Source organism: Plectropomus leopardus, chromosome 20 (assembly GCF_026936395.1).
Source record: "Plectropomus leopardus strain MGB_pleo_1.0 chromosome 20, ASM2693639v1, whole genome shotgun sequence".
NCBI lineage: Eukaryota > Metazoa > Chordata > Actinopteri > Perciformes > Serranidae > Plectropomus > Plectropomus leopardus.
In genome coordinates this window covers 17,622,107-17,648,344 of record NC_142195.1, presented here as the reverse complement: position 1 = coordinate 17,648,344, position 26,238 = coordinate 17,622,107, and the positions used below count along the sequence as shown (strand labels likewise).

General features: G+C 38.9%; 2 protein-coding genes across 3 annotated transcripts in view; both read right to left on the bottom strand.

Annotated features, from left to right (window-relative positions):
• slc27a4 (solute carrier family 27 member 4) overlaps positions 1 to 15,769 on the bottom strand; it is a 34,960-nt gene extending 19,191 nt beyond the window's left edge. Inside the window, exons 1-3 of one of the 2 annotated variants that reach the window (XM_088070952.1) lie at positions 15,727 to 15,769; positions 10,119 to 10,206; positions 3,352 to 3,513 (exon numbers count right to left, since the gene is read on the bottom strand). In XM_088070952.1, the coding sequence (XP_087927078.1) occupies positions 3,352 to 3,513; positions 10,119 to 10,132 (176 nt within the window). In that variant the 5' untranslated portion in view covers positions 10,133 to 10,206; positions 15,727 to 15,769. Of the gene's footprint in view, positions 1 to 3,351; positions 3,514 to 5,949; positions 6,388 to 10,118; positions 10,207 to 15,726 lie in introns of those variants that run through there. The other variant, XM_042508841.2, reaches the window with a different exon arrangement.
• swi5 (SWI5 homologous recombination repair protein) lies at positions 9,520 to 18,317 on the bottom strand. The gene is made up of 5 exons (XM_042509890.2): positions 18,069 to 18,317; positions 16,846 to 16,894; positions 16,656 to 16,759; positions 15,727 to 15,821; positions 9,520 to 10,206 (listed from the first exon to the last, which is right to left on the bottom strand). Exons 1-5 carry the CDS (start codon positions 18,164 to 18,166, stop codon positions 10,142 to 10,144), a joined length of 411 nt encoding a protein of 136 aa, XP_042365824.2. The 5' UTR covers positions 18,167 to 18,317; the 3' UTR covers positions 9,520 to 10,141.
• Positions 18,318 to 26,238: the final 7,921 nt, after the last annotated feature.

Below are 26,238 nucleotides of genomic sequence, written 5' to 3'. Positions count from 1 at the left end.
ACGACTATAATTTACTGTTGCACAGCTCTTTTCGTCATTTCATAAATACATTTGGCTGCAATAAAACAGTTTGGAGCTCATTCTGCTGCTACAGACGAGCTATTTAAACTATAATTAATTTATATCTCCCAGGATACTTATTTTTAATATTGTTAGCAAAGCGACTTTAAGAAAGATCCATAATAAATCTGATATTATTAAACTCTACCTGTTTCTTTATATGTTTTCATGAGTGGCCTTTTATATTGGCAACAAACTGCACGGCACCATCAAGAAAAAAAACTCTAATTACAACCAAATCCAGTCAACGCAGATTCTTTTACGCTTACTTAACCACCCAGTGACAATCACAGCCACTTGCAGGGACAGAAATGTGAATACTGGAGGTTTTAGTCTACAAAGGCATTGAAATGTGAATCTTAGTGCTTCTTGCAGTATAATATGCAGTATATATACTCCTTGTACATCACAAAATAGGAATTTATGAGTCACTATGGAAAGGGCATACTCTGACACGGTCACATATAGTAAATTTTTAACCTTCAGCCATTATCTGCACATGGACAAATAACTACAACGTTATCAGAACTGCACATAAAGTGAGCCGTGCATATGAGCAGGTGCACATGACTGGTTTGCTGAAGCACAGGAAGTAACAGGTTTAAAGGAGAAGAAAAAATAGTTTCAGCATGCTATTATTATATGGTAATTCAGCAGGGTGCCTTTCAATATATGCTTAGAAACAGATTTATATCTCTTCAACCAATAAGAGAGCAAAAGCCATTGTTTTGGACACAATGGGTCACAGAAACACGCTAATCACTACTGGTTTGGTCACTTTGGCTTGTGTCTCATGGAGAGGTCATAAAAGCTTTTACAGTTTCCTGTTTTACCATTAGTGCCGCTATTGAGGAAAAAAGGAAGTTAATCACAAACTAACTACTATGGTAACCCCCTGACTGTAAATATTGGCTTCAGGTAAGACAGTTAAAGGTCTGCTCCTCCCCCACCCCCTCTATAGTCTTGTCAAAAACGTGTCAGTCTACCTGCCATGTATAGTTTTGAAACGTGCAAAACAGGATTATGCAGCCGGTTGCGAACACTGGTTGTTAAACTATAGGTCTGTGGGGGAAGAACCCCGGGCCAGGTTGAGCTGTTCAACGCTACCCTCATGCAAACATGTCGGGCCACATTTTTGCAGGATCTAAGGTGCGAAAACTCTTTACTTGCACTTCCTTCACTGGAAGAAATTGTTATCATGGTAACTTGGGTTGGAGAGTAACAAAAAACAAGTAAGGGCGCTACATGTTTAAAATAAAAAATATGAGTAATTGTCGTCCATCACATTTTACATTTTGTATTCAAAAAACAGTTATTGTCTTAAAACATACTTGAAAAGATTACTTGAAGGGATTACTTTATTTGTTTTATTTGCATAAAAAATGTATCCTTACTGAGTGTGATGAGAGTGAGCAAAATTAGTTTAATTGTATTATTTTTAATAAGAGTGTTGTAAATGACTGTGAGTGACGCAGAGCTGCTGTTTAGGGCAGCATTTTTGGCAATCACCTTGTTTCTATTAATTCCTGGCTCTCTTTGAAAGCTTCTCAGTGGATGAGGAACGGCTGATTCATGAATTTGAGTTATTTGTAAAGTACCTCCTTATTTCACTACAAAAATCTAATTTAGGTAGGGAGGGAGATTGTCATGGAGCCGGAAGTTTCTGGTAAATGACCGTCACTATAACAACCCACTCGCTGTTGGCCATTGTAGGCTACTGCAAAGATAGAGGGTATCAACTTTCCAAGGTGCACAGAGAAGGGAAATACGTCAAAAAGTGTTGAAACTCCAGCAGCATTTGTAGTATTTAGAACAAATTTATTGCAACGGTTTTCAGCTTTAGGTTGATCCTGATGAAGGTCTCGACTGAAACGTATTGATTGGTCTTGCAGTGAAGTTGTATTAAATACTACAAGGGTTGCTAAAGTTAAGACGCCTTTTCATATTGTACGTTACATAATTTCTAGTTACTATCACAATATAAAACAAGCGTTTCTGTTTAAAAAGTACAAATGTAGAAAGATAGCACGTAGTCTCCCATCTTTAAAGCGGTTATGTCTCCAGTCTAGTCTCAAGTGCACAGTTGATAGGTTCGTAGTTCACCAGACGTAAAAGATGTGCATATTTAACGAATCCAGTGTGGACAGAGCATACATTCCCCATAAACAGACTTTTTAAAAAGTGTGTGCAGTGCACCTGACATACTGGAAGAGGAAATGCACTGGCACTGTTGTGTCTTTTTTGCATGAAAATATAAAACCCAGACAAATTAGCTCAGCCAGTTAATTCGGAAATATTCTAAAAGTAATCCAAATTTTAGGACTCTCATAAAATACATTATGATTTTCATTAAAGAAGGTAGAAGGAAAGCAAACCGATGTATTAATGCAATGAACTGCATGACGGCCAACTAAATGACTCAAATTTTAAAATTATTCATTCTGATTGTGTGAAACTTGAGCTGATGCAAGCTTTTAATAATTTACTCAGACACCATTATGATGTATCTCTGTGAGTCAATATCACTGTTTCATCACATATCATTCTGTCAAGAGGTGATAAATGATAATTAGGATTTATACCCCTGTCCTATCTACAGTTATGTCTTCGTCAGCGGTCTGAACAAAGACTTGCAACATTTCTGGTGTACCTATTCTGACTTTTCAATAACACGCAGCACAATTTTTACATCTACTATTTAACAGAACCGACAGCTTGATGTACAGTTGTATTACTGTTTGTATAAGGTCTTGTTTGGATCGACAGTAATGACCTTTAGGCACTTTGGTTACTGAGATGCATTTAAGCGTTTGGACAGTGACATGTTTGCTATTGATTTGACTGTTTATCCAGCGTATTTTAGTTGCTCTTCCATATTTATAGTAACTCATTTAATACTAAAAAAGAGGCATGATTTCCCTAATTATATTTTAACAGTTGTGAGACAATGATAGGGCTTTATTCTAACACTGTTCACCCAATATGGATGTTAACGCTGTCAAATTAAAGCTACACATCAGTACGTTTCACCCTGATAGTCATTGTTTCGCTTCAGGTCCGATGTTCTGGAGTGTTGAGCCAAAACAATACAAAGTTTATCACTGTCAAAATACTTACAGACTTCACTTTATTTTAGCTGTGGCTGTGTTTTAGAGCAGAAAAGACCTGACTGGCTGACTAGCTGAAAAAAAAAAGCAAATGAAAAAAGAAGAAGAAATAAATCTATGACTTTTCAAGGTTCCATTTATACTGGAACCATGCCAACAATGTGCACAGCATTCCCGTACTTACTGTAAGTCTCTGCCAACTGTTTTGGCGAAAATCTGCAGGAACGTCCATCCTCCACTCCCAAGGTAGAAGATCAGGATGGCCGGGAGAACCTGGTACCACGGCAAACCCACCAGCAGCCTCAACACGAACAGCAGGGCCGTGCAACACGCTAGACGCATCATCCTGAAAGAATGCACACACACACATTAATACACACTGCAGACCACAGCGACTCATCAGAAAACATTTCAGACCAAACATCAGTTCAGTGGGAGAAAGGTTACATGTGGTTAACGTATGCAAAGAAAACGGATGTTGAACATCTTCACGGTGGTACTCGAGCCAACCACTTCAGAATGTAATCTACTATGAGTTTGTTTACACATCTTGTGTCCATTTTCACCCACTGACTCAGCTCTGGATCACTGCAAGCTTGCATGTGTGCGTACTGTATGTCAAGAACGTAGGTTTTGTGTCAATATTGAGGCAGACACATATGAAACTGAGGGATGTGGACGTCCTCTGTGAGAAAATTTGGGCATCAAATACTTAAATTCTGATATTCTGGTGATTTTTTATTTTATGGCCAAAGTTTCAAAACCTTTCCATGACTTTTTAAGAAACCACATTTTTTTCTTGCCTCAATTGCCTGGAGTTTTTCCAGACATATCTGATTCAAACTCGATTCAAGCATAATTTTGGATCGTGGGCATACATGACGGGAAAAAGAAACAATCTTATATTACAGTTTAACGGTAAGCTAAAATATGTTTCTGCAAACATTTTAGACGGAAATATGCAACGCAGTGAAAGGTTTACATTTGATCAGCGCTGCTTAGTGTTACCGTTTGATGTCCGTTTTTTCAGCTTCTGTTTTCACCATGTAGGAAGCAGTACGTGGCCCACTTCCTGTTCACAGACTCTTGTTACTACAGCCAAACAGGGTGCTAAAATATGTTTCTAAAAACATTTTTGAAAAGAAATAGTCAGTAAAGTAACATAATTCTGATATATTTTCTATCACCACCTTTTAGTTTTACCGTTTGATCAGATTTCCATCTGAGTTTAAGAGACAGCAAGAGGGACATGTTTGTCTCTTGATCTACTTGTCTACTCTTTGTGTCAGCGGTGGCGGCACGAGTGGCGAGCAATGCGAAAATGCGGAAGCACAGCCTGCAATTCGAGCAACAGCCATGAGAGCCGGTGTAACTACCCCAGAGAATGTGTTTTGCATTAATTTACGTCATCCAGCGAAGTTTCGCCTTGTGGGAGGAGGGATAACTAGTCACTGAGAGATGATGGGAAATTTGCCACAATTTATTTATACATACAAAGCTAGATACAAAGCTGGTTGAAAATCGGTGAAGTATCCCTTTAATTTTAGTTTAGAAAGTAAAAGTCCTCTGCTACTTTCATGTTTTATTTGTGGGGGGGCAAATGCACATGTTCTAAATACTGAAGGGGGACCTGTCTCCTGTATCGCCCCTAAAATCTACAACAGCTGTATGTTGTCATATTGTGTAAAATCTTTAAGTGGTCAAAAACATGAAAAAATACACAAACATTTTGAGTACATATTCTCACATGGGCAGAATTGTCAAAATGCATAGAAACCAGTGTTTTTTTTTTTCTTCTTGCAGCTGAATGAAATCAGCAGCTACAGAGACCTTGGGGAAATCCTAACTCAAAGCAAATTGCGTTTAAGTGACAGCTGAGTGCAGCAGAGGACAGCACGTGCTGACAATGGTGTTCAGTGGCACCTGATAGCTCGAAAGATGATCCTAAAGCACTAAACGATAGCTTTACATGACTTCTTATTATCTATTCATAAGCCTGGGTAGAAAAACACTGCAGGACTGTTAGTTCAAAACAACTGTGCATTTGCTGGCTATTTTCCTACAGCCAAGATGCTGACTGGATGTTTATTACTCAGTCTCCCTGCATGTGTCTGTAATGGTTCTGATGGCAGTGTCATAGCAATCCGATCAGTCTGCTGCTATTTACAACATTGCCCGACGCTCTGTGCTGCCAGACTGTTACTCTGAATGGCTACAATGACGGGGGGAAAAAAGAAAAAAGCATTATCATTCGCTTCTGCTACATCCGGATATTTAAAAAGCGCGTAGCATCATATTGCGGTAGTGGATGGGGAAATGATAGCGAGGCTCAACCCACCGTTCGTTAGACTACGCCTCGATAGTCATGCCATGTGCGCTTTCACACAGGGGCCTTCGCTCGATTGGACATTATTCATCACGCTAACATGATGTAGGTTATCATGGTAACAGGCGCTGCCTGTGGAGCAGGATGCGCAGCGTATTGCGCGCATCGGCTTAACCGAGAAGGCGGATGAACAGTGTGACAGCAGCCTCTTTTAGGATGAAGAGCTGAATATGCAGTTCACACGAATCACCTTTTATGGGTCATATTAAAGAGTCGAGACACCCTCTTTCGAGGTACGTCAGTGGGTCGAGTGCGCGCAAGGTTGACAGAGGACAATAGAGTCACAGCCGGGCTCTTTCGCCAATAATACCCAGAGCCATCCGTGGAGTTGAGCACCGCGGGGGCGCACGGTCAGCTCGGGCTGTGGCTGGGATGATTTTTTTTCCGCTTACATACCTCGTTCACACCGTCACAGCATGTAGGTGCGCAGAAATCCCAGACGTGAAACTCGCTGTGTGCGATTCCGCTTTGATCGGCTTACAGGCTATCCTGGTCGTCCTCTCCGCTCCTCACCGCCGCTCGCCTGGCTTGACAGAGGCTCACAGAAACGCACGCAGAGACAGACACACGCACCGGGATCCCCTCCTCTGTTGGTAATGCCACAATGAGCTGCTGCTCGGGTCGCTCTGGGAGTCAAATCCGCCTGAGTGCGCGTGTCGACTTTGACCCCACGATCATCATCCGTTCATTGTCACAACCATAAATATCATTTCTTGGTTCATTGTAGCCGATAAGCTCGCTAGCAAGCGTAATTCAAATGACCTTATAATTTTCTTAGCTTCGCCCGCCCACCGCCGTCAGCGTCCAGTCCATCAGTGGAGCCGGAATAAGCGCTGACGGACGCGCGCCCGAGCCAATCAAAGACAGCGACTCTTTGCACATCCCATCCGGTAGGGGCGGGGTTTGCGGCACTGGCGAAGAGGAAATGCGGTGCGGCCCTGCCTGCTCGCACACAGAAAGCCAGGCCAACGCGCATAGCGGATTTCACCCGGTAGTGACAAGATCCTGATGCGGAACCGTCTGGCGTAAAATGAGCCCTGCCTCTGCAAGAAGAGTCCGCCTCGCTACGTTCATTCATCACCCCCGATGTGCCCTAAATGTGCATTTGTCAACTGAAGGGACCCGTAGAGGAGCGAGGAAGGACAGGGTGCCAAACAATAGCCGAGACCCAACATGATCTACAATAAAAACTGTCCATTAGCTGTCAGGACGCGGGTTTTCACTACAACCAAACGCTACACAGCTGATTGCTTCACTTGAATAGTCCTAGAGTCTGTTCAGTCCACAACCTGCTGGGTTTGCGGCCAATATACGCGAAAATACTGTAGATGTATAGGTTACAAATAGGGGTGGATTTTCAGACAATAGACCCCTGGGCACAGGCAGGCAAAAGTCCCCCCACCTCTCCTACACTGGAGCAGGACACAGACTTTGTAGCTGTCAAGCCTCTTTTTGTGTAGTTTTGTATCTCTTTGAGGTCTTACTGCAACTTTTTTGGAGGATTTCGTGGCTTTTTGACGTACTTTATGTTTTTTGCCGTTTTATGTCTCTTTGTGGTTGTTTTGCCCCTATTTGTAGTTTTTTTGTGTGTTCCTTTGCATTTCTTTGTGGTCACTTTAAGTCTCTCACTGGCTAGTATGTGTTAAATTCATAGATGTAGCCTATAAAGAGAACTGGATATGGCGTTGAATGCGGGCCCCGTTCATTTCTATGAGAGTTGCTCAGTGGCATATGAGGCCAAAATGGTCCAACTGCTGCATATAAAATTATCCGGATGATCAGCACTACTTACGATATATATATTGTTGCTGAAGGGAAATTTGTCTTGGACTCAGATGCTGTGTCAAAATAAAACAAACCACTATGAACAAGAAAGCACTAGCTGTGCCCAGTCACATCAGTGAATTGCACATAATCTAGATTGTACATACAAAATATTGCACATACATTGCACATAACACATGCTGCACACACCCCACTGTTAAAACATCATGGAGCTTACGCACTGTGCAGCTCATACATCAAGAACACTCGAAAGCAGAGCGCCAGCGAGTGCGGCCCAGCAGCTAACTGCTACTGGCCTAACAGCAAACTGTTTCGCCCTTCACTAACTTGGGGTAAAATAATTTAATTGTCTAGCTCTTTTGAACTTCAGAAACATTTCTTTGTAGGTTGTAGTTTTGCTCCTTTTTGTAGCTACTTTGTGTCTCTTTGGAGTTCTGTTGCATCTCTTTTTGGTCATTTAGAGTCTCTTCCCGGCTGGTATACATTAATTTGAGTGACATTTTGCAGGTGACACTTTGGGGCCCCTGTGCCTGGTGGACCCGTTCAGTGATCCCTCCATGGATACAACAAGACATGTTAGGTCTTGTTTTCTTAACCATTAACAGTTTTCTATCTTGCTGATTACAGCAACTTTAAGCCAAGAAGACTTGCCTAGCCTGCAGTGCCACAACAGAATAACTTCAGCCTACTTTTGAATGACACAAGGAGCCTGACATTTCACACAGTGTTCATTACAGCAGTGTGACATGTCATGAAACACATTGCATCATCAGGGATGATTGCAAAGGACTTACTATACTTAAGTGCTGCGGTTCATTGCTGAAAGTTAACAGAGGTCATTTCGCCCTGTGGTCTAGAAAGTCCAAATTAATGGGGACACACTTATTTCTTAACTATTGCAAAATATTTTAGATGTTCCCCATTTTGAAATACGTCACTGCATCTGCAATAGTACCAAAGACCTATCAGATAAACATCAAAGTTTTACATTGATCAACATTTATCATCTGGTGGCAATGGGTAAATGAACATATCGTACACTGACCCTCATTGTGTGAGATGGCAAATGAATGATGGGCGATTCAAAGATCAGGATAAGAGAATAGGATGATCTTTGACCTACATATGACAGATAAAGATAACAGTCACCCATCAACAGACTGAAAGAGACACACACACACACACACACGCACGCACGCACGCACGCACACACACACACGCACACACACACACACAGTCAAACAGAGCTGTGACGCTCCTCTGCTACTATCAGTCCAAGAGGGCCCATTATCAGCAGTTCTCAGACAGATAAGGGCACACCCAGTGTATTATTCTGCTAGTCTGCGTTTTCTGTCCAGGACATAAACTGAACATTTCGGGTAAGTGGAGCAACATTGGGAATTGTCTTTCTAAATACAGGAAACAGGTACCCTACCCTTTCTTTTTAGTTAAACTCGTACTTGGTACCATGAAGACAGACAGGAAACTGTACATGAATGTGACAGTTGCCTAATATCCTTCGTCCCTCCACTAAAATTTTTTTTCAAAAAGTGGGTGGTGATCACTATGACTGTAAGGGAGTGTTGGCAAATGCATTATATTTTGGGTTAAATTCAGCAAACAGGCCCGTTATTTAAGTGGAGTCTATTGAAGTAAACTAAATATATCCATTTAAATATTCTATTTAAATACTTTGACTTATGTTACTAATGCTTGTCTCACAAAATGGCCATTTGTATATAAATCAGTCATGCCATGTTACCTTAAAATCATGAAGAAAACTTTTTCTCATTTGCCTCTACAGAAAACGGCAAATATACAAATTTATTGATTGATTGGACTGTAACCGCAGCAAAACTTTATCAAAACATCTTAACTGTCACACAGTTCAGTACAAGCCTCATTTATCCAGTCATCTTATCAGTACTTTCCAGACACATGCATTTTTCCCAAAACCTTACTATTAAACTGAAAGTGAAACTTATCTATACTTTCTTAAAAGTCAGACTCCAATATAATGTTTTTTAAGCAAATATATATGCCTTCTAGAGCATACAACTGGATAAATGAGACTTGGATTAGACTGCACAAGTTGTGTGACAGAGGTTTTGATAAAGTTTTGCTGTTGTTAAATGTGGTCCCGAATCAATCTATAAATCAATATGTTTTCTGTTCTCTGTGGAGGTGTGCCAAATAAAGTTTCAATGGTTTAGATTTGATAGTGGACTTAAAGGTGACAATGCAAATTGGAACACACTGTCTGTGGTGGTTGGAGTGCCTTATTTATTGCATTTTTTTGTCAGCGTACAAGGCACATTATGATAGGAGCTAGTGCATTATACTTTACACTTTAAGTTAAAACTCCAGCATTCCCTTTTTTTTCCCTGTAAATTAAGTCAGAAATGTAATTTACATTCATGCAGCCATTGCGCATAACTTCATCTAAACGTAAATTTACACAAGCTTCAATGTCCGAACAAAACAAAGCTTTAAGTTAGCAATTTAGGGTAGATGGCCTGTTAAATGCCGTGCCTGCCTGCAGGGCCCGCGTGATTCTCCTCCTATCATGCTCAGTCCTACTTTTGAAATCTCTATCTGTATAGAGGTGAAAACAAAATCACCAAAAAAACTGTCAAACCTCTGCTCCGTCTGAAGTAGGCGGTGGAGGTAAACCCATTTCCTCCAGTCAAATCTTAGTCCAAATCCGTCCTCCTATCTAAAAGTTCTTTGGTCTTTACTCTTTAAGCCCCTCTCCCCTTCAGCTGAGGAACCACTCTCACCACTTTAATTTCATTTTTTTCCTTCAGTCATCCAGTTCCAGACCAAAGTGGCTGTAGAGATCTCGTGTGGTGGTCCCCCTCACAGCAGCTGCAAGACATAGCAAAGTAGGGGTTAGGCCCCTTCAGCAGATTACAGGGTCAACTCCCTCTGGTCTACTTTTCAAACAATCCTCAAAACACTGAACAGACCGAGATTACAGAACCACACAAACGACTCACTTTAAACATAGGGTCTGCATTTGGTGAAAAGACAGAATACAGTAGCTTTACATGTTTTTTAAAAATAAAACAGACCTCTTGTCTCAGCTCACCTTTATTTTAGTTGCACAATTTCTTATATCCTTTTAAAATATATGTCAAATAAGTCCCACAAACTCGATCTCTGCCTATTTTATATAATGAAGAACTAAGCCGTGCTGTGCTGTTCTGGGCTGAGCCTGATACACAGAGCAGTTGGCTTGTAGTGTGTTTTCCTATATTTAGTACAAGGCTGTAAAGCTGTGGCATTTGTCGCTACCACATGCAAATGTGCTGCACTGACAGGATCTTACCACGGCTGAAAATAATAAAGAAATCTTAGATTAACCAAGAAATAATCTGTAGTCTATAAATCTACTATAAAACAAATAATGTCACAGACTGTCAAAATGTATTGTTACTAGCACAGATGCCTTTTTTAAAAAATGATGCACAAATTCTTATTTGTATTCACGCATATATTGTGTTGGACATTGCAGAATGATACACACATTTTTAAACTTTTAAATCTTTCCATACTAGCTTTATACATTGCAATGTAGCATAATACACGTTTTCAGATTTCTAAAACTTTGCATACTAATTTCATACACTGCAATGTAGAATAATTCACATATTTTTATGTTTTTGCTTTACATGCTTATTTATGTATTTTATGTTTTTTTATATTTTACATACTAGTATGAAACATTGTAGCAAAAAGCACTTTTTTTTTTTTTTTTTTTACACATACTTTTCATTTTCATACTTCTTATTTCTACTTTCTTGTAATTCTCTATGCCCTGGGTCCTCATAGTTATTGCACTAATTTTTTTCCTCCAAAAGTTTAAAAACTTTATTTTACAGTAGAAAACATTAATGACTGGCTAAATGTTACCCACAGATTCATGGGTAACCGTGCAACCAGTGAGCTACCTGACTGTAAATCACCCTTATCCATAATGATGAAGTGAACTAGTTTAAGTACATTTAAAAAATATTGACCTAACTGCTAATACTCGCCATAGTGTATGGACATTTTATAAGCCACAATGGATCATTTTAATGTTTCAGGCAAGAGACCGACACACTGTCCAATTCACAATCCACCAGCGAGAGTGCAGAGGATGAGGCTAATGCATCTAGAAATGCTCCAACTGCTGCTGACTTGGCAGCCACAGGCAAGCACAATTAAGAGAAGACCAAAAATATTCAGAGATTATCTCAAGTGCAATTTTATGTAACAGCGGGTCCCTGCTTCAGCTTTTTTTAAGCTAAGGGCTTATGTATGCTCCCCCCGAGGATCAATAAAGTATTTCTGAACATGATTTACTTTATTTGACCAGCTGTCAAAGACACAAAATATTAAAAAAAAGAAGTGATGCGGAGCAAGATAAAAGCAAGCAAAATGTCACATTGGAGAAGAAGAAAGCAAGCACTGTTTGGTATTTTGTCTTTATAAATAACTGTGTCCCTCCCCCTCATACATATCTTTACCTGTTCCTCTTACCAGCCTCAAAAACAGTAACCGATAGCTCAACCCTTAAGTGGTGCAACTGTTTTTTTACCCTATGCAAATTCCATTTGTTCGGTAGGGGTGTGTACATGGTGTGCAGTTGGAATAAGGAGATTTGAAGGCCTGGGGCTTTGGAGAGAGGTTCGTTGATGTTTTGTCAATCATCTTTGTACCTGCGGGCCAACGCTCAAAGGGGTCGTTGTGTTACAGTTCAAGGTTTCGATGAGATTCCTCTTAAAACTGTACCTGTTTGGTCTGTTTTCCCTCACTGACAATTCAGTTAAGAAAGTACAGTCAAACGAAAGGATCTGATACAAAGACAGACAGGAATAACTTTCAATAAAAACTAAGAATTAAAAAATTAATACTTTAACTATATATACACACAATATATTTCTTTTCAACACGGTAAACTGTAAACTGTTTTTCAGAGCAATGTTTCATTAGGAAAACTCTGTGATTATATAAGTAGCTCTTTACTTATGAAAATGTCAACATTTATAAGACTATATGCAGAGGGTGAGGCTAATGCATCTAGAAATCAATATTTATAAGACAATATGGGCAAAGAAAAGACATTTCTTGAGATACTTTACAGTGGCCTTAATCCTGAGTAAGAGACAGATATGGTACAAGACAAAGGGACAGTTGTCTTTAGAGGGTACTGCAGGGCATCTCCTCTTGTCCCCTCTCTCTCTCTTCAACCCACCCCTCTCCTCCCTCAGCATACAACAGCAACTCAGTGTTTAAGTGTAGACTCTTTGTGAAAGTGTGTGTGTGTGTTTGAGAGAAAGAGAGAGAGAGAGAGCAGGAAGGGGGGATGATACCATGTGTTTGTATTTGACAGCATGTGTGAGTGTATGCATGTGCCTGCCCAACAGACAGAGATTGCAACTGTGTGTGTGTGTAAGTGAAGTGAAAGACTGCCATTGTGTCAGAGGGGAAACGCCACCTCCATTCACTAAGAGGTCATTATCATCCTGACTCTCCACTGTACTGTACTGACAGAGGATTTAAAGAGATAGCAGGCTTTTCACTAAATATTTAAAATAGAAAATTGCCCACTTTTCTAAACAGACGACCACAAAAGTAGAAAATAAGTGACATTAGAGAATTCGAGGAATGTGTACAGTAACAATCTCGGTTGTTCCTGTGTACATATTTCGCAATGGTCGGTAAGTAAATCAGGGGACGGCCAGACTTTATTTGACCCTAAACACACACACTCAAGCATGTGGATGTAAAAGTAGGTAAAAAGTCACGTTTGTTATGACACATGTTAAGCACAGACCACAATGTGATTTGGCTGTGATTCACCAAAACCTTCCCAACAGTGTGAAAGGTGTGTACTTCTCCAGGCTTGCTCATACAGTTGCGGAACATGCACGCAATTATTTGTCAAAGACACAAACTTACACAACTCATTGCAGCATGTTTTCAGCCAGATGAACAAAGTATTTTACAGTGTCACAAAAATTATGACAGAAGTTGTAGGGACAAGCAAATGGCAGCAAGACTTTCTGATCTTTCTGAAAGAGGGCAGTCATAGGTCTATGGCCTGCAAATGTACTAGTGCTACTATCCAATCAGTGAATAAAGTTAGATGGGCTGCCCCCTCTTCTTTGAATATTTTACAGAAGGACCCAAAATTGAATTGCCCCCTGGGGACAAATAAAGTTTTTTGAATTTGAATTTGAATTTGAGCTGGGGAATTTAAGTCAGTGTTAAAGGATCAAGAAGATAACACTCATGGTCAATGTGATGCTACTCAACTGAAATTGTCACTACTACAACTGAAAATTGTAGTAATGTAGAAAAGTATGTATACATACATATGCATATATGTATGTATGTGTGTGTGTCTGTGTGTATGTATGTATGTATATATGTATATATTACATATATATTATATATATATATACTTTAACCAATGACATTTTTGTTAAGTGTTAATCAGATGGGATAGACGTTTATAGGAGGGCCACTGTAATCCAAATGCAAACATAATCAGTGTGGTGGCTTTTGATTCAGGAGTGACAGGGAAATGGAGATGTTGCTCTGCTGCCATCTAGTGGCCGACTGTACAACTTCAATCTCAACAAAACTTTTCCTACAAAGGATAATTACAAAGCCCAATCAGATAATAACTAATTTGAATGCTCTTGATGTTTAAATAAAGTGAATGTAAATGTTAGCACACATATAGATGGGGATGGCTTCACTTCAGTTCACTACCATTCGGTTTCTCTGCAGGCATCATATTAAGCTAAAATATTTTAGACATCAAAATACCATCAGCAGTGTTGTGAGGGTGACTTTTGAAATTTGTATTATGGTACAGATTACAAGTTACCCTGTTTCAATTAATATGCAATATCACTATTTAAATTCCTTCAGCAAAGTAATGAATAAAAAAGACTGAGTTTTGATTACTTTTTTAACAAATGTTCAAAACTGGGCAATAAAGCTGAAAAATGTCCAGAAATAGAGCATGCCAAAAGAAGGTACTCCAGCACGGCGAAAAGATGTAAAGCAACAAAATGAATGTTGAATTGTACATATGAACCTTTTACTGAAATAAAATGCTCAGAAGTAACCTCTTTGTAATCAATATTTTGATTAGCAACTGCAATTTAATGACATATTCCTTCTCAGTAACTGTTTACAATAACATTTATTTTGTGATTTAAATATATGAAACTAATTATATGTAACTAGTTACTCCCTAACACTGACAATAAGGTACTAGACGGTGACAACAACTGTGTATGAAAAGTGGTAAATCTGATGATCTTTGATTAAGCTGCAGTTGGTAGCTTTTATGAAAATAACTGTCATATTTGTTGAAACGGTCAGTATATTCTGAAAGAAGTACATGAGACAGATAGAAAAAAATAATGTTCCTCCTCCTCTTCATCCTGCTTCTGATGGCCTTTGCTTGAATCTACAGCGCACAGAAAACAACCAATCAGAGCCGAGGAGTCGAACTAGGCAACGCTGAACAGACAAGAATCAAGATTCTGTTACTGCATTGCCTATTTCTTGTTTAGAAATTTAGAAATATTTTAGTGTTTTGTTTGACTGTAAAATAAGAAAGTTGGTGATCTGGATATAGTTAACCAGAGTACCTTTCTCATGTTACAGTTAAAAAGTACACCAGAAAATGTTTTTGAAAATTATAACAACAATACAATAACAGAATCTTGATTCATATTTGATCAGCGCTGCCTAGATTGACAATTTGACTGCAGAACAGGAACAGTGATTGACAGCGGCGGTAGAGACTCCTCGGCCCCAATTGGTTGTTTTCATTTACCTGCAGCAATGCCATTACATGTGCTACAAAGCAATAACATAGGCAGATATTTTATTTATTTGTTTGTTTTTTTACAGCTAATCTGTCAAATGTTGTGCCGTGTGAGGCAGTTTGAGCAAATATGATTTTTTTTCTCAATAAAAATGACCAACTGTAGCTTCAAGGGTGTCTACTTTCTTATGGTACTTTAAGTAATTTTAAAAGTTGTGATCACACCTTTGTGCAGTTTGGTTTCTTTGGTCCAAATCACACCAGAAAAAGACATACTGTTGCTTGTCTCATCTAATCTGCTCTGGGTTCACACTCTCTTATCATAAGGGAGCTGAGAGGTGTAAAACATGAGTAACACTGACAGACAGACAACTCATTCAGCTGACAGTTTTGGTTCACTGTTATCTCTCAACACTCATTATTTTGGAGTGGAGAGCCTACGAATAAATATTAGGAAAAAAAACCCGCACAAGTATATTCTACAATCATGCACTTAAATGCTACTAAAAACTAGTGAAGTGAAATGTTTATACGAGCATTTCTCTTACCAATACGACCCAGGAGTGACTGTCCAATGTCTTTGATGTCATTGTATTCATGCAGCATGTCAATATGACGCTCCAGCTCCTCTACTCTGCATCCTCTGGAGAAACACACACACAAGAAGTCTCACATAAAAAAGCCAATATGTGCAGATGCTCATGGACAGGCACACACACAAAAATACAAACATCTTTAAAAAAAACTGATTAAACTATGTGCAGGCAAGAGGAGCACACATGGACACAGACAGCCATCATACAGGGTTTTTTCAGCTTAAGGTAAATTAGACTTAGGACTTTTAAAAACCTTCTTAATGCCACTCAGAATTATCCAATTTTCTAATAAGCAAGATTAAAGGACAATTTTATCTTGCCCAAATGTTTATTGTATTTAGTCCACTGAAAAAGTTATATTATCTACGAAATGTTGGAAAAACAACAAAGACAAAGAACAAGTTTAAGTATAAATGCGAAATATCTGGCCTTTCTGGCCGATTTTGTGTTTCTTTAATCTGCATGTAAAATTCCACCGTTGATGAGTTTGAGAGCAGGAATTTAAATTAATATTATTATTAAAAAAAAAAAACATATATATATTACCAATTATTTTAAGATTTTTACAATTCAAAATCTGAAAAAAACATTAATAAAATCCCTCTTCCCATGGCAGAGCCATTATTTTTTACCTTTAGATGAATAAATTCAATGCCTTTGAAGACTTTCTAAGGATCTGTAGGAACTCTGATTATAGGTATTTCAGGGTATTACTTGAGGGGATCGACACCACTGAGTCATTAACCCCCAACACTAAACTGTATCATCAACACTAAATGAATAAATCTTAACCTATACAGTTCAAGTTGGACCTCAGAAATACAGAACGACACACACACACAAACACAGACACACACACACACACACACAGCTGTACTCACTCAGCCTCCAGCTGTGCTATCTCTGCGTCCAGCTGCTCTCTTCTTCTCTCCAGCTCTGCCACCTCCTCTGCAGGGCTAACTTTAGCACTCTCACTTACTTGAAGCTGTCGGATGCGAAACAGACAATCATCCTGTGATACATATGTGGCACTTTATGTGTGTGTTACAGACAGAGAGGAGGTTCACTTACAGGTGATTTGAAGTTGGAGTGTACTCGCTTAAACTTTGAATATGGAGTTCTAGGGAGACAGAGACAAGGGTGTTTCACTTGATGAGAACATGCATAAAGAATATTTCTTTCTCCCAGGCTCATTTTGTGTGTTTGTGAACTCATCACTCGCTTTCGATTGTGTTTTTTTTTGTGTTCTCTATGTTATTATGTTGATGTCCAATGATCACACTCATCTAATTTCGTTAATTTATTTTAATTTAAATTTATTCTTCTATTCTGTTCTGATCCTGCTTCATTTAATTATTATTAATATTCTGTTTTTATTATTTTAGTTATATTTACTTTTATTGGTATGGGTTTTTACTTTGAGTTTTGTTTTTAAATTGCTTCCATCTCTATTTGTCATTGCTTTGTGTGTTTCTCCAACATGTTTTTTTTTTTTTTTTGCCTCAGGCCTTTTGTGAAATACTACTTTAATTTTTGTCTGGCCTTTAGTCAAAGCACTTTGTAAACCCTGTTTTTAAAGGGGCTTAATAATATATACAGTTTATTATTATTATTATAGTGTATTCCTATATATGTTTATTCTACACGTGGTCTTCTATCTGTTTTATTTCTATGTAAAGCACACATTTATTTGGACTGCAATGTGCAATATAAATATAATCGCCATTGCCAAGGAGTTTTTCATATTTAGTTTTTAGTCACAAACTGTGAAATCCATTTCCATTTGACAAAGTCTGCAAAAAGCTAGTATATTTTACAAATGAATTAAAAGTGCAATTTTGAAGAGAGATTAACTGGGATACACAGAAGAACCTCATGTGAGTGAAAATACAGATTTTGGAAATCACAAAAATAGCTGATTTTCTGGTCAATAAAGAAGAGGATAAACCTTGACTTCTTGTCGGCGATCATCGGCCAGCGAACAGAAAAGGCATTGGTTTAAGCACAATGTCACATAAAACCCAGTCAAATAGACATGTGTGCAACATTTAATGATGGCCTTTCTGTAAATAAGCAATGGCGACACAACAATGTAAACGTTACAGTCCAGCACATACCGTCTCAGTAAGGTCGTGGGGCAATATCACAGCGACACAGAAGGACAATGGAACAAGGCAATGATAAACACGTTTTTGCAATTACAACTAGCTTAGCAGTATTGCCTGAAATTATTTGACATTATTTATTTGGTGCTAGCAGCTAGTTAGCATTAGTGCTAACTGTTAACAAGCTACCTTTTCAGCGCTGCTTTCTTGACATCGTTCCCTTCCGGCGTCGAAACTGCACACGTATTTACACTACTGTGGGTCTCAGCCGACTGCTCTATGTTCATACTGCCTTGAATTTTATGAAAATGCGAGTGTTATGGTCGATTTAATGCTGTAAAAACGGCAAATCAACACAGAAGTGAGAAGGAAGTTTGCAATTCGCGGCTGACGGTTAGTAGACGCATACTAACACCTGATTGGCTCTTGGAACAGAGAGGCGGGACTTGGATAATTTGGTTACCCTGGTAACAGCTGAGCCTCGTGACCAGTGCACTAGAATAAAGGGCTCTGCTCGTGACTATTTTCATTGTGACCATTGTATGAAAAAATGTTTTATTTTATTGTATTTTTCTTTTTATTCTTAATATACTGTCTATAATAGTGACACGATTTTAGGAGCCTATTTTCAAACTATTAAAGACTATCACCATAAACAACCTAGATTTGCATTTTTTTTTTTTTTTTTGTAGCCTGAAATAGGTACCCAGCACTCATTATTAACTAAAATTTAGATGAACTACTAAGAGTTCAATATGTCTGCAAAGTAAGTAGGGACTGTTTGTTATTTATAAGAGGGGAGAGCATGGTGCAAAACGGGGGAGGCACTACAAATATTTTTTAAGCACTGTGGAGGGAGTCATGTTTTTGATTTGGAGAGGGACATTCAACCTTAAATTGTCACTCTTTGTATTTATTTTAGGCCTAAATAATAAGAACCTGAGAATCCCGAAACCCACAAGTGCGTATGAAAAGATTTTTTTTTTGCCAAGATGGCACCATTTATCATAACCAAAAACTGTGTGAAAAGAAATTATTGTCAGATTTAAACATTTTCACCATTTATAAGCAATAAATGCATCCATCAAGAAATTTAATCAAATGTTTTAAAATAGTGATATTTAATCAATTCATTTTATTCTATTTCTTGTTTAAAATGTCACCATCAAGAGACACTATCCCTTTGCCTTGAGTCATCCACGTAAATGACAAGTAAGAGAGCCCAACACACCAGTGTCGTTAACACTGACAGGTCCCTCTGTAGACTATATTATTTTGTTATTCGTGAGCTCAAGGGATAAGTTAAAAATTACCATCAAGATAAATAATATATATGCACTGATAACAAGATTTACAATATAGGTTATGCATCCTGAGCAAGGGTCATGGTCCTATTAGATTATTCCAGTTTGGACATGTAGGCATGGATGGATTACTGAACTGGCTCAGGGGCTCAGTGTCAGAAGCTACCTGGCCTTCACATGCAAAATTTTGCTCAAATCAACATGTACTGAAGAGACAGGAACATACACAAAATGACCAGAAAGAGATGCAAAGGAACAGCAAGGAGACACAAAATAACAACAAAAACTGGCAAACCAACCACAAAAGAGGCACAAAATGGCCTAAAAAACAGGCACAAAATAAGAAAAAATGGTCACAAAATGACAAAAAAGACTCAAAATTACATCAAAGAGACACAAATGACTGCAAACAGACAAAAAACCCTGGTGATGCACAAAATGACTTAAAAAAAGACAAATGACTACAAAGGGACAGGACACAACAAAAAAGATACTAAATTACCTCAAAGAGACACGAAATGACTTAAAGAGAACCAAATAACTACAAAAAGATGAAAAACAACCACAATGAGGCACAAAATGTCATTAAAGAGTCACACAAAACACCCAAAAAAAGACACAAAATGACTTTAAAGAAACAGAAAAAAAAAATCACAAGGACACGTCAAATCATAAAAAGGTGCATAACACCTACAAAGCCAACACAACATAAACACCACAAAGGCTGTGTGTCTTATAACTTATAACTGGATGTAAGGATGTTCACTTTAAAGCTTAACTTATGGACGCTGAGAGGGTTTGTCTGCTTTGAAATTACATTTAGTTTGGCTCATTAACCACCAGTGCCAATGTTTGGCTACATGTGCCAATAAAACCACTAGCCCACCAGATGGCATAAAAGTACCACTTTAAGTTTTGTTCTGCCTTTATCACATTTCTCAGCTGACTCCCTCTCACAACATAATGATTCTCTCCCTCTCCCTTTCTCTGTCTCTCTGTCTGAAACACCCACTCACTTGTTGACTGAGAAAAATATTGCATAATCTGACAGTGATGTTGTGGCATATATTCATGTGCTAATCTAAACCGAGGCCCCTCTGAACTGCCCGTCAACCAAGGTGCCTCTCAGACTGATTCAAAGCCACCAGCCGCTTTAAATCTAAATCGGTGCGGTGGATTAAAAAAGCAAAAGGTCACGTTCAATCCACAAACACAGACGCACACTTTTCCACCATATATTGGAGCCAGTAGAGTTCACTGGGCAAAGGAAGTGAATGCAGCAAAAGATTTAGCTCTCAAAACACACACTGAGAGAGAGAGAGAGAGAGAGAGAGAGAGAGAGAGAGAGTTCATAGAGAAAAAAAGAGAGTGAGACAAAGTGTGTATTCAGGGGGGGAGGTGGTATTGAGGACATAAAATTGAGTCCATTCTGCGTTATGTCCTCAGGATTCATTGCTTATTTATTAGTTGTTATACAGAGACAGAGAGGGTCCGGAATGAAAAATTCAGACAGGAGGCACGGCCTTTTCTCCTTTTAGAAATCACAAGATTACACACACTGGGCGGTAATGGCTCCTGCACGCACTCGTGTGTGTGAGAGATCTGTGGAGGATGGCTATCTCTCCACAGCTCTGACAAAGCAATAAGCATTTTCTGAATGGCTGCTATACATCTTTTGTTAATTATGGACACAAAGTTATAATGTTTCATTTGTGAGTGCAGCGATGACAGGGACATTTTTGTCACGGCAAAGAGAACAGCTGCTGTTGTTGTTAATGGGAGTAAGTGTCTGTTTGTGATGCTGGTTGTACTGTTGTCTATAGTCGGAGGAAAGTGCTTCTTCCTAATGTGCGACCAACCTCTCAAAGCTCTGACTGCCAGTGTTTATTTTTGGCAGTCTGGGTGATGTCCATATTGGTGGTAAGGGGTCTCAGGAATGCCAAAATAAAGGACTAAAGTATTGGCAAGCAATGTTCTGCATATGTTTTGTAATAAAACACAGTGTAATTACAGAAATTAGAAGCAGTCTTTGTTTTATATGCAAAACACTGCTTTATGTTCTATACAAATGCAATTTTAAGTCAAGTGTGCAGGTGCATGGATATGTTATTTGATATGTCTGACTTGTCATAGTATAAAAAGCACAGCCATTATGATATAAATGTTGGCCAGCATGCATTACCAAGACCCTGAAACTGATGCAGCTAAAACAAATTCAGCCATCATTAGTGTTATTTACACTTGTGCTTTTCCCAATGTGACATGGCATAGTTTAGCTCTCAGCCTCTATTGATTTCTCATTTGTATTTTGATTTTATGTTATCTTAAATTTAGGTCCACTCACTAGCATTTTTTTTAGCATTGATGTCGACCAGTTGAGTGTAATTTTTTGTCTTTAAAATGGTGCTAAGTTGATCTTGAGTTAAGTTTTTCTTTTGGTGTCCTTGTTTCCAAGATGTTGAATAAACTGTCTTTTTAAAGAAACAGTGTGTAAGATTTAGTGTTATTTAGCAGCATCTAGCTATGAGGTTTACAGCTTGCAATCAGCTAAAACTTCTCTCAGTTAGAATTCCTTCAGTGGACATTGTTCAGGAGGTTTTTACCAAGAGCTGAATCATCTGCAGAGGTCACTTCCTTTCTAAAACAAACCGACCCAGTGATTAAAACCGATAAAAACACTGAATAAAGCAGTTTCACATCACAATAAACATGTCTCCCATGCTGTTCAGCACATCGGTGACAGGCCACAAGCCCAGCACCTGCTAATGTGTGCTCACCAATTTTCTCTTATAACTCAATATCCAGATCTTCAGGAGGTTTTTTCTGTAAGCCAAATCATCAGCAGAGGTCTCGTCCTCTCTAAAATAAACAGACCTGGTGATGAAAACTTGCAAAAACACTAAATAGATCACTTTCACCTTTTCAGGTGATTAAGAAAAGATACTTTTTATAATATATTCCATTTCTGCCAATGTATCCCTGTAAATCCTACACTGGACCTTTAAAGCTAAACCCATTTGAATTTGTGTGGACTTGTGACATGCCCATAAGCCAATTTCAAGTCCTACTGTGGTAACTGTATTTTTGTGTTGTTGTGCACAGAATGCACACAGAAACAAAAATAAGTAGGTAAACAACCTCATTTTCCCAGCTAATGTGGACAAGTTGTTTTTGAAAATCAGACTCAAACTCTGAAATACCTATTTATATTTCTCTGTTGACAATCAAAAGAAAGTTTCATATAAGGCTTAAAGAAGCAGAATTTTGAAAACAGTGCACATGAGGAGAGAGGTGGAAGAGGAGGTGATGAGAAGAGTAAGCATGAGGAAACGTAGGGGAAACGGTAATGAGAGGAGGGAATGGGACAAGAGGTCGAAACAGCAGAACAATAAGAGGAAAGGAGGACAAGGGGTAGGAAGTACTGGTTTGTAATGTTAGGTGGAGAGCCTCATATCTATCATGTTCATAATTCATGGAAGCCCAGCCGCTCCTCTGTGCTGCATCTAAATTCCACTGCTGGGGAATTATTGCCAGGGACCATACGCGTGCGTGCGTGCACACACACACACACACACACACACACACACACACACACACACACACACACACACATACACACACATACACTTGTACATGTAGTACAAGAAAGTAAGGGAGGGGGAAAAGATAGCAGAGGAACAAGAAGAGAAGACAGAGAGAGAGAGAGTGCACAGGGGATGCAGCGGATAGACAGGGCGAGAGAGTGAGCACACTGCTGCAGGATGAGGGGTAGATGAGATGAGGGGGATGATTCAAAGCATGTCATAAAACATCGATACACCTCTAAAGGCCGTGCTACGAGCTCTGCTTACACTGGAGGCGATTATGCCTCTGAATTATTCACAAAGCCTCCACAAGCGCTTATTCACACAAATACTGGGCAAACTTTTATGCAAACAAAGCTGGAAATATGTCATACAAAGAGAAGCACCCCAAAAACCTACACACCCAAACTGTTAGCTACTAGTGTATACCATACAAATACAAATTAGCAAGGGTGCAGTTTTAAAATCAACATTGAGGGGGACACATATGAAACCAGGATTTTGGCCAACAAGCTCTTATACCAACTTGTCAAAAAGCTACCGCTGCTTTGTCATACATATCTAAATATGACATGTTAAGTACAGCTCCTGGATCAGATTTGGACATTCAGGCATGGCTTGTCAATTTACACTTGTGATGTGAAATGTGTTTTTTCAAAGTAGTTTCTCAGGAAATGGCAAAGTAAAAAAAAGTTTTGTTTTTACGATTATTTTCAAAGGGTTCTGCAACAAAGGCATATGATTAGTTTTAGAACCACCGTGGTTTGGTTCAAAATTCATATTGGAAATACAGAGCAGGTTCTTTTTTCTTTTTCTTTGCCCTGTACAGACTTTCTTTATATTACAGTAGTTGCTGCCGGCGGCGTCAGCTAAGAAGGCAGCACAGAACTGTTTGCCATGTTATGAAACGCCACCAGACAGCATGATACGCGAATTGGCAGCGTCAGTTGAGAACATGGCCGGACAGAACGTGCTCCTTTTTTTTTTTTTATGCCTACCTACGTATGTGCCTTTTTGGCTGAAGCCTAACCATCTTTGCCTTTTTGTACCCAATGCTAGGCATGTGCTGCATGACATCCCAGTTGATTCCCATGTGCTTTTGTTGCATAAACATAACCACATGCACTGTAATCCCACCATGTGCTTCTATTGACATTGTGGCGTTGGTTGCGGCTTCCTATAATGTCAACAGCAGATGGAGAAGGAGACCTAGAGCGTATTACGTAGACGTGGAAGTCCACTAACAAAGCATTTGGGATGAGACAGCGTTGATATAATACCACATCAAATGGTGTGTCTGTGCGTCTATGTCCATTGCTGACACTGACAAAGCATCAGGATTTGACAAGTTGGGAATGTGAATGGGGTGGTTTGGATGTCCTCCGCCAGAAAATTTTGAGCATTAAACACTTTAATTTCTGCATTCTGGTGAGTTTTTATTTATAAAATTATGCCTTTTCTGCACCAATTTAAGGTATAAATGTTTTTAATTTTGCCACAATAAAAGTCATTTACTTTCATGTTTTTACTGAGGGGGGACATATTGAGAGGAACATGTCCCTTGAGTCTCCTTCAAAATCTACACCTATTCAGTTTTGGCTGAAGGTAAACTTGGAAGGAAATAGTGGTATTTATATTTAGCTATTCAGCCTCGCATCCAGAGCCTGAGTGAAGGACTCTTTGATAGAAAGCAGACTGATCGTTTGGCTTTTAGTTATGAGGCCGACTCCTGCTGAGCTGGACAGTGTCGGCCGTGATGGAAGGATACCGCCACAATCCTCCAGCTTCACTTTCACAACAACATCTCAATCAAAACACTATTGATTCCCACATCAGGTGTTTGTAACAAAATGTTACAGATGCCTTTACTTTTGACTGAACCCATCAGCACTCAGGCTGCATACATGAGTAGATATGTGTTTATAGAGATTAGGCTAACATTTGCCTATGAGGCAAACTGCAGTATGCTAAACATGTTCTATCAGACAAATAGTGCGTGTATTATTGTATGTAAATTACGATTAATATAAAGAGAATAAATAAATACATTTCCGGCCATTTCATCTTACTTGTGGAATGCTTGTGCGACAGTAATTCCCTGTTACAGTCTGTTCAATTCATGTAGAAATAAATGCGAGTTTGAATGCATGCACATCAAAGAGAATCCATCATAATCTGAGAGGTTTTTCATGTCTGAAGCAGTGCTGTTGTATTAATGCCTTCACAAAATGGCTATTCATGTCTCTGCCAGGGAGGCCTCGGTTTGATATCAGCTCCTCTACGCCTCCATCTGTCTGTGTATTTTGTGGTATGTGCTATTTTTCATTCATTAGCTCTGACTCATCCCGCTTATAACTACCTCTGTTTCCTCTCTGAAATAGTTTTCAGTTATTTTACTATTGTATGATTAGTCTACTTGCCTCTCTGACTCACTCAGTTTATTGTCAGAATAAAGCCTCCTATTTCCGTCTTTTAGCCTCCCTGCACGGATGACTTTTCATTGTGGCTATCATCTCCTCACCTCTGACTGTCAGGTTGGTTTATCATCACTTAAGCGTCCCATTCTTGTTTCTTAGCCTTCTCATTCAGACATGTTTGCTGTCATGACTCTCACCTCTTTGCCTCGGGGCTGACTGGATATGTGTGCAAACAAACTTTATGGCTGTCACTGTGGTTAGAAGTTTGTCAGGTTTCGTTGTTTTATCTGTTACAGTATGTCTGATGTTTGATCATTAACATAAAAGAGGAACATTTTAGCAGGTTGACTAATTTCTCTCTCAGGCATATTTACACCTAAGCTTTCAAAGAAAAACTTTTGGCTGAAGCTGAGCAATAACTATTTTTTTTCTATTACACTTTTCCCAATAAAATTAGCATGGGTCCGTTTTTTTTAAATGCCGCAAAACCTGAAAAAAATTTGTGATAGAGTGCTTACCCCTTGTCAGTAGACCAAGGCCATGTACACGGTCATGCCTTTCTGTGTAGATTTTTTTCTTCTGGTGTGTCACACTTGATGTCACAGACAGCCTGGACTCTGGTAAACAGGTCAGTAAATAGTAGAAAGAAGCATGGAGGTCAGTGAAAATGTTATGATGATTATTTCTTTTTTATTTCTCTAACTTATTCAGTCTCTCACTTGGTTCCGACAACATTTTGTTCGAGCGCTGCTTGGATGGAGACAAACAGTATTTTGTGGCCACTTGTCATTGCATCGCTCTGGCAAAAGGGCTAAAATACAGGTGTCCACCCAGCTGTCGTCCAGGATGTTAATGGATTTTTTTTTTGTCCAGTGAGAAAGGGGCTTAAGATTTGCAGTAGTGGATCTTGCTTTAAGGTGCCACCAGAAGGGGACACTGAAATTAATATAATAAAAAATAAAAAAAGAGCATTTGTAAGGGACAGTCATAAGGAAAATGGTGAAATGGAGTGTATTTAGAGAGCATTAGAATATGATAATATGGAAAGGCAAAA

Coding starts and splice junctions, on each gene's coding strand:
- swi5 (XM_042509890.2), bottom strand. CDS start 18,166: ATGAACATAGAGCAGTCGGCTGAGACCCACAGTAGTGTAAATACGTGT. Junction 16,760..16,845: donor ACTCCAACTTCAAATCACCT/GTAAGTGAACCT, acceptor CGCATCCGACAG/CTTCAAGTAAGTGAGAGTGC. Junction 10,207..15,726: donor GTCACTCCTGGGTCGTATTG/GTAAGAGAAATG, acceptor TATGTCTTGCAG/CTGCTGTGAGGGGGACCACC.